A 14,050-nucleotide genomic window follows, 5' to 3' on the forward strand; every position below is an offset into this window, starting at 1 on the left:
ACCGGTATTTATTTTGAATTTAACACTGTCCATTGCTGGAGTAATAACACCCGAAGTAATTCTATTTCACTGCGCTATCTGAGGATTTCACAGTCAAAATACTTTTCATTTGTGTAAAAAAAAATTTTTTTTTAAACTGAAGTCCACTGAGTTGAAAATGACATTCATATCATTAAAAATAATGGCAACATCAAATGTAGAGTTTAGATGTTTGTACAAAATCTTTAGATGCAGTTTCTGCATTATAGGGCATAGACTTCATCGACTTGATCATGGGCAAGAATTAATAGTTAGCTAATAGTTTACACTCTCTCCCACTAGCTTACAGCCCCTCTGTGAGCAATATTAAAGCTATCCAGCTATAACCAGTACGTACTACTTGTCTGAAAGCAGACGCAGCAGAATGAAGCAGAGCAGGGAGCTTGTGGCTTGTTGTAACTGCATCTACATCGCACCTACAAGCCTTTTTTTAAACAGCATTTTTATTTCTGCTCCTGATTCACAATGATTTAAATAAAGAATTACTCAGAAATGCAAATTTAAGATTATTTTTCTTTATATATGTCCTTCATTATGGGAAGATTTCCGCAATAATATGTTTAAAACACCAAAATATTTAATCAGAATGGGTCTTTAACTAAAAGTATAATAGGTGAGTATTCAGACTCCAAGAGAGGCACCAGCACAATCACACAATTCTGTCCCTACTGGATGCCATTGGACACACATGAACTCTGTTTATCTGTCTGAGGGGTTCATTAGTTGGCAAGAATGCCTCACCCAAACAGTAACATCTGGAATGGAGTGATCCATGTTTTTAGGGTTTATGCTGTGGTGAAAGGTGAACAGACAGGATTTCTCCACTAACCTGAACCCCAACAACCCCCGTTTGGCCTAACATAAACCCAATGATTCACATACACTTCCCAAATGACAAAAATTACTTGCAGGCCTCTTTCTGCAGTTACATTTTTGTGAAAGTGCCCTTTTAACCAGGAAAGTTTTGCTGTTTAAACAGTTTTTGTTTTAATGTAAAAAGCAACAGCTTTAAAGTGTGCAAAAGCTCTTCACTATCAGATTTTCCTTAGACCCTCTGTCAGCATCCATTGAGGATGTGTTTTTTCAACAGCTGACAGAGCTCCCAGTCAGACGTCTGGTATGACCACAGCCTTTATCAAGGCCAGATGACCTGAGCATCCCAGCTATGGCTGCCGTTTCCTTCATCTGCTGGGTCTGATCCAAACACCCACCTGAACGTACAACTCTCTCAGCTCATATTGGAACTTTTTTGGGTCTGTTGTAATGGTGACGGGCCCAATTTCTGCAAAGAAAACATCACAGAAGAATGTGTGGGATTAATGAATAATTTCCTAAATGATGCTCTAAAGACAAATATTAGTTTAGGCAAACGTAAACGGATGTCCAGATTAAAATGACAAAGTGTGACTGGCGGAATGGGAAAACCTCAGGAAATAAGATAAACTTTAACAACAGAAAAAAAGAGGAAAGGAAATGTGAGAGAGATCTAAGTTAATAAGAGGAAGGACAAAGGAAGTCTAAAATGAAAGTGTTAAAATGTATGAAAATATATGTTGAATATTTCAATTCTGGCGTTTCTTTACAAAGATAGTAAAGTCCACTTACAGGAAGAAAAAACTGTAACATGAACTGTGTGTATTATTTCTAGCTGTCTCAATATTATCATTGGCTTATTCATTGGAATGTACCATGCAGCCATTGGTGGTACAACTGTGACCTTTGCAAATAAATAGAATAACCCCCAAATATCCAGTATATTAACAAGTAAATTTAATGGAAGACCACTCATGCAGCCAATGAAAAGCACACAGTATTGGAACTTCATATTCCAAAAATTCTTAAATGCTGCATACATCTAGTCTTTCAGTTGACTCCAATTTGTATTTATTTTCAAAAACATTAGAATTATTAGAGATCAATTCTGACATGAAGGGGTGAATTTATCTTTTTTTATACATAAGTGTAAACACATGTTGAAAAAGATGGCAGCTGTAAAGTTTGCATCTCAAAAGTGCACTTCAGTGATCCTTAAACCCGCCACTGTTTCAGTTACTGATTCTCAGCTGATTTTCTTCTGTGAGCTGCAGAGACCCTACTTGAGGCAGACTGGGTGACTTCAGCCACTGCAGCTGTGCTTTGGAATGACGCTGCTGTGGAGCTAAAAACAACACAAGTACGCAAACACCGAAAATGTTGAGTTCTGCACATGAAAGCAATTATAAAAAGGGTTCCCTTGTTGAAGAGAGAAATTACAAAAATCCCCATCTGTCCAAAAGGATTTGATTTAATCTGCTTTATAATAAACATCAACTCTTTAAAGTGGGAACAAGCACATTTTGCATTTTTTGAAAGATTTAAAACTTTAAATTAAGAAAATGCTTTAACAACTCATTCTTTACATATTTTTCTTGTAATAATACAGTTTTTTATTTTTACTTTAGAAGTCCAAAATCATTCTTACTTTCTATTTGGCATATTTCTTTGTCAAAGTGTGTCCCTTGGGCACTGTTAAGCTCAAGAATAATATACACAAAGAAGCAAAATAACATTTTTCACATGACCCAAATTTTGCTGTAGATCCCGGAGGTGGAGTAAAGCAACATTTGTGGTGAATCAACACTTTTACAAACTAGCATGGAAACATGCAGCTGCCCCAAACGGAACCTGGACTTTGATCCAAACTTTTTCGAGATGGAAAAGTTTACTTTTCTTCGGGGAGAAGTTCCCATAGCTGTAATAAAGATTCTTTAGAGGCTTTTGGCTGTGATCCTCCTCACTACAGGCACCTTCTCTTGCACCAGCAGCGTGGAAAACCAAAGCTAATGCTCAAGACCTCTAAACAGCATGAGATGATATAAATCTCTTCAAACTCTGATTGTGAAATGACCACAAACTTTGGCGTATTTTGACTTTTTTCTTCTTGAAATTTGATCAGAGATATTTTAAATCAAATGTGGTCTAGTAAAGTAAAAAGTTTACATTCTTTATATCTTTTCTACAAAGTCCATGATTCTCTATGCTGCCCCAAGACACACCTCATTAAAATACAATTGAAAATATAGACTTTACTTCAAAATAGGTTCTGTCAGAAGGCAAAAACAGATAACATATAAAAAGAATATATGCCATTTTAAAGAGTAATTGTGCATTATGTGAATACACTTGGTAAAAATTACAAGTCTCATGCTACTTGCAGCTACCTTATTTAAAAGAGAGGAGCTCATCCTGAAAAGTTCAAGTCTAAATCAGAATCCTGACTTTCCTTCTTGATCTGTACGTCAAATTAGATGTTAATCCTAGAAAACTGAAGACCACATCATGGTTTTATGTGGGCATTTTGAAGCATTTATCTGTAAATGCCTACTCTTAGGGTAGAAATCTACAAATCACATCCAACCTTAATCGCTCACAGAACATCTAGTGAGCTGGGCAGCTGTCCAATGGCAATCTTAGTTTCACTTGCTCTGACATTCAAGCTTGAAGTAATTTGTTGTGAGTCGTTCATGCATTTACTGAGCAGTGAGCTCAGCATCACCAATGGGAAGTTTGAAGGGCAAATGCTTGGGAAGGTGAAGCCCCCTTGGAGCCCTCTGATCAAACCAATTTACCAGCTGCTTCATTTTTCAAAAGACATTTTACATAATCCAGGGTTTAAAATAATGTTTCAAGCAGAATTTTACTGTAAAACGAAATATCTTTCCTAATAAACGTAGATAAAAAGGGAATTATTGAGTATTTTAACTGATTTTTATGAAATGTTTCACAATAGAATGAAAGCTCCTGCAGCACTGAACAGCAGTGTGACAACAACAATTTTCTGTCAGTTTGTTGAATCAGAATATCACAATGTTCAAAATCCCAAAATCAGACATTGTCCACAATTAAACATGCAACATATGCAAGTGCACAGAAAAACAAATATGTTTACGATGTAAAACTTTTACATTCAATGCAATTGCCAAAGTAAATGTTGGCATCAGAACTACTGTCTGGTAAACAAAATAAAAATATGACTTAGCAGTTTCTCAATCAATAACATGCTTTTATACTTTAATAAAAGGAAATTGATCTTAAGAAAAATCACACAAAGTATTTTTGTTCTTCGTATGATAAAAATTCTTATATTGCTAAGAAAAAGTTTTTCTTTTGATGAGGAATAAATGTCTCTATTCTTATATTTGTTTAATTTTTGACTAAACCAAATTATTACTTTGTCCATATTTTTCCTATAAAGGATAAAAAAGAACGTACAACACTTGTCCAATACGCTACTATTTTTAATCAACTTTTTTTCTTTACTTATCTGTAATCAAATTTTATTCCATATGGTATGTCTGGCCCAGTAGATGAAAAGATGAGGTTTTTTTTTTTTTTTTTTTTTATAAATACCACATTTGTTTAAAACAATCAACTCAAAAAAAACATTCTGGGAGAAAAACTGCTGTTGTCTTTAAATTGTCTAGTGAACATTTTTCTTCTTACCTAACAGCTTAAACAAGCTTTCTCTTGTCTTTTTTTGTTACTTGTCAGACTGCTTTCTGTTATTTTGTAGAGACCTCCCCATCCTTGGATGACTGTGGTTTTAGGCAACAGATCTGTCTGCAGTGCTGATTTCATACCAGCACAACCTGAGCTTGTTATGGAAACTTCTCACCACAGCTAACAGACAGACCACCAAGTTGTTGGCTGCTGGCTGCTGGCTGCGGCGTCACAGCTTCTCACTTCTTTCAATACTACTGGATCTGCTTTGGGCGTTGCAAATGATTAAAATACAGATTACTAGGCCTGCACAATATACCGCAAATTTATCGTTATCGCAATATCCAGCTCTGCAATATGCATATCGCAAAAGACGGCGAATATCGCAATAAATCGCAAACCCAAAATGTGTTAAAACAATCTTCTAGCAGCTTGAAGCATTTAACGAATCAAATAAATCCCTTTATGCTTTGACCAATCAGATGGACGCCTTCCCATTGTTGACCAATCAGATGGAGGCCTATTACGTTAACCCTGGTCCTGAAGAGCCTCAACCCTGCCTGTTTTCCAGCTCTCCTTAACCAGCTTGCTGTTGATTGGCTGACTCAAGTGATTTCACATCCTGATTGACTGAACACACCTGATTTTGGTTATCATTATCGAGCAGTCTAGGGAGAATTGGAAAACAGACAGGGTTGAGGCTCTTGAGGACCAGGGTTAGCCACCCTGACGTTTGTCCCCCATGTCGATGAGGGTCATTTGGAGTATAATTTTTAAACTGTTGCAATGAAATGGGAATGATGTTTTTATTTATTTTTCTATTTGTTTATTTACCGCAAATTTATCGTTATCGCAATATTGATCACTAATATCGCATATCGCAAGTTTTCCTCATATCGTGCAGCCCTACAGATTACTCTCACTCATGTGTTCCAATATTCTAAAATGGCAATCCCAACACATTTATTTTCATTATATGACATCTTTTTAGCAGACACTTCTTTACAGAGCAAATAGATATGATGTGAAACACTGGGATTTACCATCTAGCACTTCACATTTAGAACAGAGAAGTTTGGGATCAAACCCTTGTCTCCTGAAATGACACCTCATAACAGAGAGAGGGGACAGCACTAAATCATATCAGGTAATATGGAGAGCACGATCCAGGAGGAGATCAATTACCTCACCCCTTTTTTTCTCATCCATCTGACTGGTGCTGTGGTGCTGAATACAAAACATTAAGGGAGATGTGGCCAGAGTCCACATTTTTTAATTAAAACCTGTGTCCAAGTGATTAGCCTGTTCTTCAAAGGGGCCCTGCATTGACTTAAGTAATGCTCTAATAACTTTTTAACAACTTACCCAAGTCCAGTACTATGATCCAGCCAATTACAATGAAAAACCTCAACGAACAGGTTGTGGTGAGCATTACCACCCATACAAAGGACAATTGAAACCTCATGTTAACATTCAAAGAAAACAACACAGACCTGCTTTACTGCTTCGTATACACGTCAAAACTTCAACTAAGTAAACCAAAAATTTGGTCTAATTTAAAAAACAATAGTCAGCAGATTCCAAATAGACCTATAATATTGCTGTGGCACAAAAACTAGTAGAATTATGAGGGGGAAAAAGAGCATTTGAAAAGAATATGCGTGAGCAACAGGGGATCAAAACATCCCAAAATGTAAAAAAAAAACAACTTAGAAAACAGGTTGTCACCTGAACAATATATTACAAGCATTACAAGCATATTAAAAGCAGTTTACCTAAATTTTCCTGTCAAACTCCAAGACTTCGATGAAAGCAACAACATAACAGTTGTGTTTACCTTACAGGATTTCCTGTTCAAGAAACTACTCAACCCAAACAACTGATTGATGATTTTTTTTAACCCTTGTGCTATCTTAGATGACCCCACCCTTACAATGATGTGTTATTCCTACCATGACAAAGGTGGATAAAGGTGGAAAGATTTCATGTAATCCATGGACACCAGTGAAGATCACAAATCAGTTCAGCGCACTGTCTAGTGGGTCTAGATGAACTCCCAACGTTAGAGTGCCTAGGATAGTATAAGGGTTACGGTGAACACGTCAAAGGATTGCCTTTTTAGCTTTCCAGAGACACTCAAGAACACAGGGAAAACATATTTTTCTTATCTTCCTTTTCATTTGTATTATTCATAAAATGCTTGTATTTATGAAGCTAAATATATTTCTGTTCTGTCTCCTCTGGTTGCCCCCAGCAGGGGAGATCTTTAAGAATTACAGGCAAAACTGTCCAAATAACATTGTTGAGAGTTGAGTTTCTTAGGTTGTATGCGCATAAATAAAACAATAACCTTTTTTTATTACATTAAAATGTACAGAGTTCTTATACTTTTGCATCTATGAGATCAAAAGCAACTCTATTTACTTGTAGCTACAGTCTTCATCAAATTAACTGGCACTCTACAATCACAAAATTAAAAATGCTCTGGAATTTACATAGGAATGATTTTGAAGATTAGTATATTCTGGATTACAACTGTATAAATTATAAGGACTGTGATCTGTCGATGTTTATACAAAGTAAAAAGTTGGATGGGGGAAAAAAACTGTCTCTCTTTGAGAGATGCGGGTATCAACGTGCAGCTGAAAAGGGCAAATAATTCTGAATTAATGAACGAATTAAAGAATCATATACCGGTAATTGTACTATAAATTAAACTGTGTTTCCCACCCCTAAAGAAGAAGGGGCCTGTATGACTGGCAGGTTTTCCAAAGACTGAAATCACAACGTGAGCAAATTATGTTGACTTGAATTTGTTTGAGACATCCTCATTTGTGGGACTTTTTGCAGAGTAATCCAAGCCAGAGAATAGCAATTTTCAAGAGAAAAGGCAGCTATGTGCTATAATGTGACTTGTAATGGGACAACTTCTGTATGAAGACCATCTGTTTGAGTTTATAGCACTCTTGCTCTTTGCTTTTCTGGTTTAATGTTAGATTGATGTCATAGGACAGGAATTTAGTACAGCAATAAAAAAAAATTGCATGGAAAGTAATAAAAACATTAGTGGTAAATTATTTAAATTAAAATTTATTTTCTTATTATTTGCATTTGTGATTTGAGTGGCAGGTCTGTGTTTTATGATCATAAAATCTGTCCAATAAAGTCTGCTCTTTCTCTCCTCAGACATGAAACAAGAATTTCACGTTGAAGGAACTAAACACGAACAATGGAAGTCTAAGGAATTGATTAATCCACTTAAACAGAATGCATGTTGTGAAAGAATGCAAAATAATCCACGATAGCCTGGTCTCATGCTGATGTGGGTGTGAGGATTGAGATTTTAGTACAAATGAAGGTGGATAATGCCATGAAACCTGAGACTGAAAGTAGGGATTTATTTAATTTATATTGCATAATTTATATATTACGATTTTATAACGGTATAGGTTGGTGTAGGTTGATTCAATTAACAACTTGCCTCAGATATTGATCTGGTTGGATCGTGTAAATCGATTCATCAATTAAACTGATCAATCTTTGCACCTCTACCATCAAATGATACGTAACTATAAATATATATATATGAAGACTAGAACCTAGTCCCTACTTTTTATCAGGCATGTGCAGGCATGTGAAGAAAGAGAAGTCCAAGGAGCTAAATGTTTTAGTTGTCATCTGGGATTCATAGAAACTGTAGTTATCGTTGTAACTCTGGGTATCTTCAGTTTTACTTCTTTCTTTCTTTCTTTCTTTCTTGCACTGCATGCTGGGAGATTGGTAGCGGCGTCAGCATGGACGGTGTGGGTGAGTGAGTGAGTTTGAGAGTTTGACAGAAAGTTTGTGTGGTTTAGTGCTCCTTTGTTCGTTTTCTATTTTGAGTTATTTACTGTTTTTAACGACTTTCACTGGTGAGTTTGGGGGATCAGCGGTTCACCCGCCTCGCCGGGATGGCGTCTCAGACGCCGTCCTTGTCCCTGAGGCATGGGATCCGCGTCCAACCCGACCCACAGGTGTCTGTGGAGACAATTCTCCTTGCCGTGGGAGACTTAGTTGGTCACGCCAACATTACTTATGCTTCTCGGATGAACAAAGGAGTGATAGTTTTTCTGACGGAGGAGCGTTTGGTATCTGACTTGATCGCGTGTGGCGTCACTGTGGGCGGGGAGTTCCTGCAGGTGTCCCCGCTCGCGGTGCCGTCGACGCGTGTCATTGTTTCGGGGGTTCCCCCGTTCATTCCCAACGACGCTCTGGAAAAAGAGCTGCAGCGTTACGGAAAGTTTGCTAGCGGTTTCCGAACTGTAGGTTTGGGCTGCAGGAGTGAGAAGCTGAGACATGTTCAGTCCTTCCGCAGACAGGTTTTCATGTTTCTTAGCTCTTCTGCTCAGACTCTGGACGTGTCCTTCCGCGTGAAGCACGGGGATGGCAGTTATTTGGTCTATGCCAGCACGGGAAATATGAAGTGCTTTGAGTGCGGAAACGCTGGGCATAAGCGCGCCGCCTGCCCTCACAGGGCAGCTGAAGGGCGGCCTGATGAGGCCGCTCCGGCCGCTCAGGTGGAGCAGGGGCTTGCCGCTGCAGAATCTGTGGGTGTGAGGGACCCCGCCCTTCTAACTGGTACGGATCCTGGTGAAGGTTGCAGCTCTGAGGCTGTTCAGAGCAGCAATAGTGAGGTTAATGTTAGAGACAACACTGTTGCTCCTGCCTCAGAGCTTCAGGAGGAGTCTGAAGGTGGTGTGAGTGTCAGTGTTGAGAATGTTGGCGGTATTTCTGACCATTCTAGTGGTGATAAAATGGGCACAGGGGTGACTGGTGAAGGGGTTGAGTGTGCAGATGGACAGTCTGCTGTTACTGATGATTTTTCTGCTGTGATTCCTCCTCCTGTCACCACAGACATGGAGCTGGATTCAGACTCTGACTGTGTCTCTCTGGCAGAGTCCCAGATATCGTCCGATGACATTTATTCACTTGAGGAAATCAATCACTTCCTAGAAGATTCATTTGGTAGACCAGTTAAAGTGGCTGATTATTTTCCAGATTTGGAGAAGTTCATTCTGACGTCACTAACTTTGCAGAAACAGGTTGACTTTAATATACTTGATGAAAAGAAACGGTTTCGATTAAAGAAACATGTCACTACCATTCGTAAACAGTTGAAGGCTTTGAAGGGTAAAAGCTCCAGAAGGTTGAAAATGAAGAAAAAGGGTGAAACACTGACGTAGTTATGACTGTGTGTGTGTGGATGATTCTTTTCCTGTTATTTTCTTCACTTTTCCTTCTTCACTCTATGTTTACATTTAAGGCAGGCTCTTTAAACATTAATGGTGGGAGGGATGCGGAAAAGAGGGCGATTATTAAAGACATTTTTGAAGATAAAGCTCTGGATATTTTGTTTTTACAGGAGACACATAGTGATGTACTGACTGAAGCGGTATGGGCTCTGTGGTGGAGGGGTCAGTCTTTCTTTTCTCATGGTACAGTCTTCTCTGCTGGTGTGGCGGTTCTTTTTTCACCTCGGCTGAGTCTTAATATCTTATCCGTTAGTGAGGTGGCCGCGGGCAGGTTCCTCACTGTGAGGGTTGAACTGAACGGGTTTAAATTTTGTTTGATTAACTTTTATGCACCTGCAGAAGGTGCTCACAGAATCCCCTTTTTCCTCACTTTAGAGGATTTTTTGAAGAACTGTGATCCAGGGGACGTTATAGTAATGGGCGGTGACTGGAACTGCACGTTAGATTTTACTTTAGGTAGAACAGGTGCAGAACCTCATTTCCAGTCATCATCGGTTTTATCAAAGATTGTTTCTGACTCTTCTTTGGTTGACGTGTGGCGGCTTAATAATCCCCAAACCAGACAATACACGTGGGCCAGGAATGTGGGTGGAAAATTGAGCCTCGCTAGACTGGACAGATTTTATATCACAGACAGTTTTAGAAACAGGGTTTATGGATGTTCCATTTATCCAGTTGCTTTTAGTGATCATCATATGATAACACTAGAATTACACCTTGGATCTTCTACAAAAGGAAGTTCATACTGGCATTTCAATGTGAAGCTTCTACTGGATAGAGTTTTTTGTGAGAAATTTGAGTTTTTTTGGGAGCTTTGGAGATGTAGAAGATCTGATTTTGTTTCTGTTAGCCAGTGGTGGGAGGTGGGTAAAGCACAAATACGGGTTTTCTGTCAGCAGTATACGAGCCATTCCACAGTTGCAACTAAGAGAGCAATATCTGCTTTGGAAAAAGAAATTTCTGGGCTAGAAAACACTTGTTCAACTCATAGTGCTTCACAAGGTCAATTACTTAATAGCAGACGGGGTGAACTGAGTTCATTTCTCCGTGAAAGGGCTAAGGGAGCTTTAGTTCGAGCTCGGTTTATCACCATCAGAGACATGGATGCTCCCACGTCGTTCTTTTTCAACCTGGAGAAATCTGTTTCTAGGAAGAAACAGATGGTCTGTCTGCGCCTTCTTGATGGGACTGTTACTACGAGTCCGGCTGCCATGAGAACTCTTGCGGTGGATTTTTATAGCGGCTTATTCGGAAAAGAGGACTGCGACAGCGACTGTGTGGATCAGCTGATGGAGGGACTCCCACGACTGAGTGACGCAGACAGGGATCTTTTGGACTCTACAATCTCCATGGAGGAATTGACTGCTGCTGTGGGTCAGATGGCGCTCGGGAGGTCTCCTGGTTTGGATGGGCTGCCGGCGGATTTTTATAAACACTTCTGGAAGTGCCTGGGCCCGGATCTACTAGAGGTGTTCAAGGATTGCTCACAGACTGGATTGTTACCTTTCTCATGCCGTCATGCTGTTCTCTCTCTTCTTCCTAAGAAAGGAGACTTAACTCTCCTGAAAAACTGGAGACCGCTTGCCTTGCTCTGTACAGACTATAAGTTGCTCTCTAAGGTCCTGTCCAATAGACTTAAGAATGTTTTAGGTGTAATCATTCACAGAGATCAGTCCTATTGTGTGCCTGACCGATCTATTATGGACAATCTTTTTCTTGTACGTGATTTATTTGATGTTTGCAAACACTGTGACACCTCAGTTGGACTATTGTCCTTGGATCAGGAGAAGGCCTTCGATAGGGTTGATCATATTTATTTATTTTCTGCTTTGAGAGCTTTTGGTTTTGGAGAGTTTTTTACGTCTTTGTTGGCTCTTTTGTATAAGGAGGCTTTTTGTTTAGTCAAGATTGGTGGCGGACTGAGCAGACCTGTTATGGTTCAGAGAGGGATTAGACAGGGATGTCCACTTTCTGGACAACTGTACGCTATTGCCATTGAACCTTTTCTCCATAGGCTACGTACTCTGCTTACAGGATTGATGTTACCAGAAATGTCCCACAAACCGTCTCTTGTGGTGTCTGCATATGCAGATGACGTAACGGTTTTTGTTCGACATCAGGCAGATATTGATTCTCTGTGCAATGTTCTGGATCTTTTCCAAAGGGCTTCTTCGGCTAAGGTGAACTGGGGTAAGAGCACCGCTCTATTGTTGGGACGTTGGTCGGGCTCCACATTGCCTCTTTTGCCTGGGAATCTTGATTGGGGAACGGAGGGGATGAAGTTTTTAGGAGTTTATTTGGGCAGTGACGTTTTTCAGAAAAAGAATTGGGAGGGTGTCATGGAGAGAGTGTGTGCCAGACTGTCTAAATGGAAATACCTGCTGCTTCAGCTTTCCTTCAGGGGTAGAGTTCTTGTTGTCAATAACTTGGTTGCCTCGACACTTTGGCATAGTATGATGGTGTTGCCTCCTCCTGCAAGCCTCATCACTGCACTTCAAAAGACCGTGGTGGATTTCTTTTGGTCTGGTCATCATTGGCTAAGAGCTGCCATTCTCTACCTGCCGGTTGAGGAGGGCGGTCAGGGACTGATTGATATTTCGGCCCGTGTAGCCGCCTTTAGACTGCGGACAGCGCAGCGTCTGCTCCACGGTTTTGGACTGCCGTGGTTGGATACTGCATGTGTGCTGCTGAGGAAAGCTGGGGGTTATGGATTTGACAAACATTTGTTTCTGCCCCAGCTTCATACCTTGGACCTGACTGGACTTTCACCTTTCTACTGCTCTGTCCTACAAGCCTGGCGACTGTTGCTCTGCAAAAGGGAAATAGTTTCAACACCTGGAATATGGCTGTTCGAAGAACCCATTTTTGGAAACGACCTCCTCGACTCACAGATTCTGGTTTCTGCTACCATGAAGTCGAAGTTGAGAGATGCGGGCTGTGTGAAGCTTGGACATCTCCTAATGACTCCTGCTCCTGAGCTTTCTGCTTTTACCGGAATAAGATCTCTCAGAACATTGGAAAATCTCGTGAAGGAGATTTGTCTCTCCTTGCCTGTGTCCTATCAAACCTATGTGATGGATCCTATTGCATCTAGCCAGTGGGTGGATGGTGTGGATTTCATCTTTCCTCCTCTGCAGGTTTCTCCGGCCTGCGAGGGATGGCAGGAGGACGGAACTAAACTCCTGTCCTGGACTACTCCTCAAATAGGAACTTTTGAAACGATTGGGAAGAAGGCTTTATATCTTTTATGTGTTAAAGTTTTGAACTTGCGCTCCTTGATGGACGTCAGAGTGTCGAGGTGGGCTGAGTTGTTTGGCACGGGGTCTTCCCCGAGGGGCTGTTGGAGATCCCTGTACAAAGCTCCTGTTGAGAAACGGGTAGGTGACCTCCAGTGGAGGGTCGTACACGGGATCATAGCCACGAACAGATATCTGGTGCACCTTAATCCTGGCGCGGGGGATGGGTGTCCGTTCTGTTCTGTTGCAGAAACTGTGGAACATCTTTTTTTGCAGTGTCAACGTCTGACTGGACTTTTTTCTCTTCTTCGTTCTTTTTTTGAGGGGCTGGGAGAACAGTTTTCATCTGTGTGTTTCATTTATGGGCCAAAATATTTGGCCAGAAAGCGGAGAGTCCATGTTTTGTTAAATTTTCTTTCCGGTGAAGCCAAGTTGGCGGTATGGTTGACGAGGAAAAATCGGATACGGGGAGTTGGGTCTGACGATGTCCTGTTTCTTTTTAAAAGACTTTTGGTGGCAAGGTTGAACGTCGAATTTGGTTTTTATAGGCTCACACATGCACTTGATGTTTTTGAAAATATTTGGGCTGTACAAAATGTTTTGTGTTTCGTCAAGGATGACTCTTTAGTGGTAAATTTTTGAGTTTGTTTCTTTGTTTTTGTGTTTTTCTTTAATTTTTTGATGTGAATATTTTATTTGTTTAACGATGATTGGTCATTAAAGGTGTTTTGAAACTCAAACTCTTTCTTTCTTTCTTTCTTTCTTTCTTTCTTTCTTGCACTGCATGCTGGGAGATTGGTAGCGGCGTCAGCATGGACGGTGTGGGTGAGTGAGTGAGTTTGAGAGTTTGACAGAAAGTTTGTGTGGTTTAGTGCTCCTTTGTTCGTTTTCTATTTTGAGTTATTTACTGTTTTTAACGACTTTCACTGGTGAGTTTGGGGGATCAGCGGTTCACCCGCCTCGCCGGGATGGCGTCTCAGACGCCGTCCTTGTCCCTGAGGCATG

General features: G+C 40.2%; 1 protein-coding gene across 2 annotated transcripts in view; it reads right to left on the bottom strand.

The window, feature by feature from the left end:
- hmcn1 (hemicentin 1) overlaps positions 1-14,050 on the bottom strand; it is an 88,869-nt gene that overhangs the window by 55,376 nt on the left and 19,443 nt on the right. For both annotated transcript variants that reach the window (XM_023954310.1, XM_023954311.1), the window contains exon 2: positions 1,251-1,321. In XM_023954310.1, coding sequence (XP_023810078.1) covers positions 1,251-1,321 — 71 coding nt within the window. The remainder of the gene's footprint in view (positions 1-1,250; positions 1,322-14,050) is intronic.

The sequence above is a fragment of the Oryzias latipes genome, chromosome 4 (genome assembly GCF_002234675.1).
Source record: "Oryzias latipes chromosome 4, ASM223467v1".
NCBI classification, from domain to species: domain Eukaryota; kingdom Metazoa; phylum Chordata; class Actinopteri; order Beloniformes; family Adrianichthyidae; genus Oryzias; species Oryzias latipes.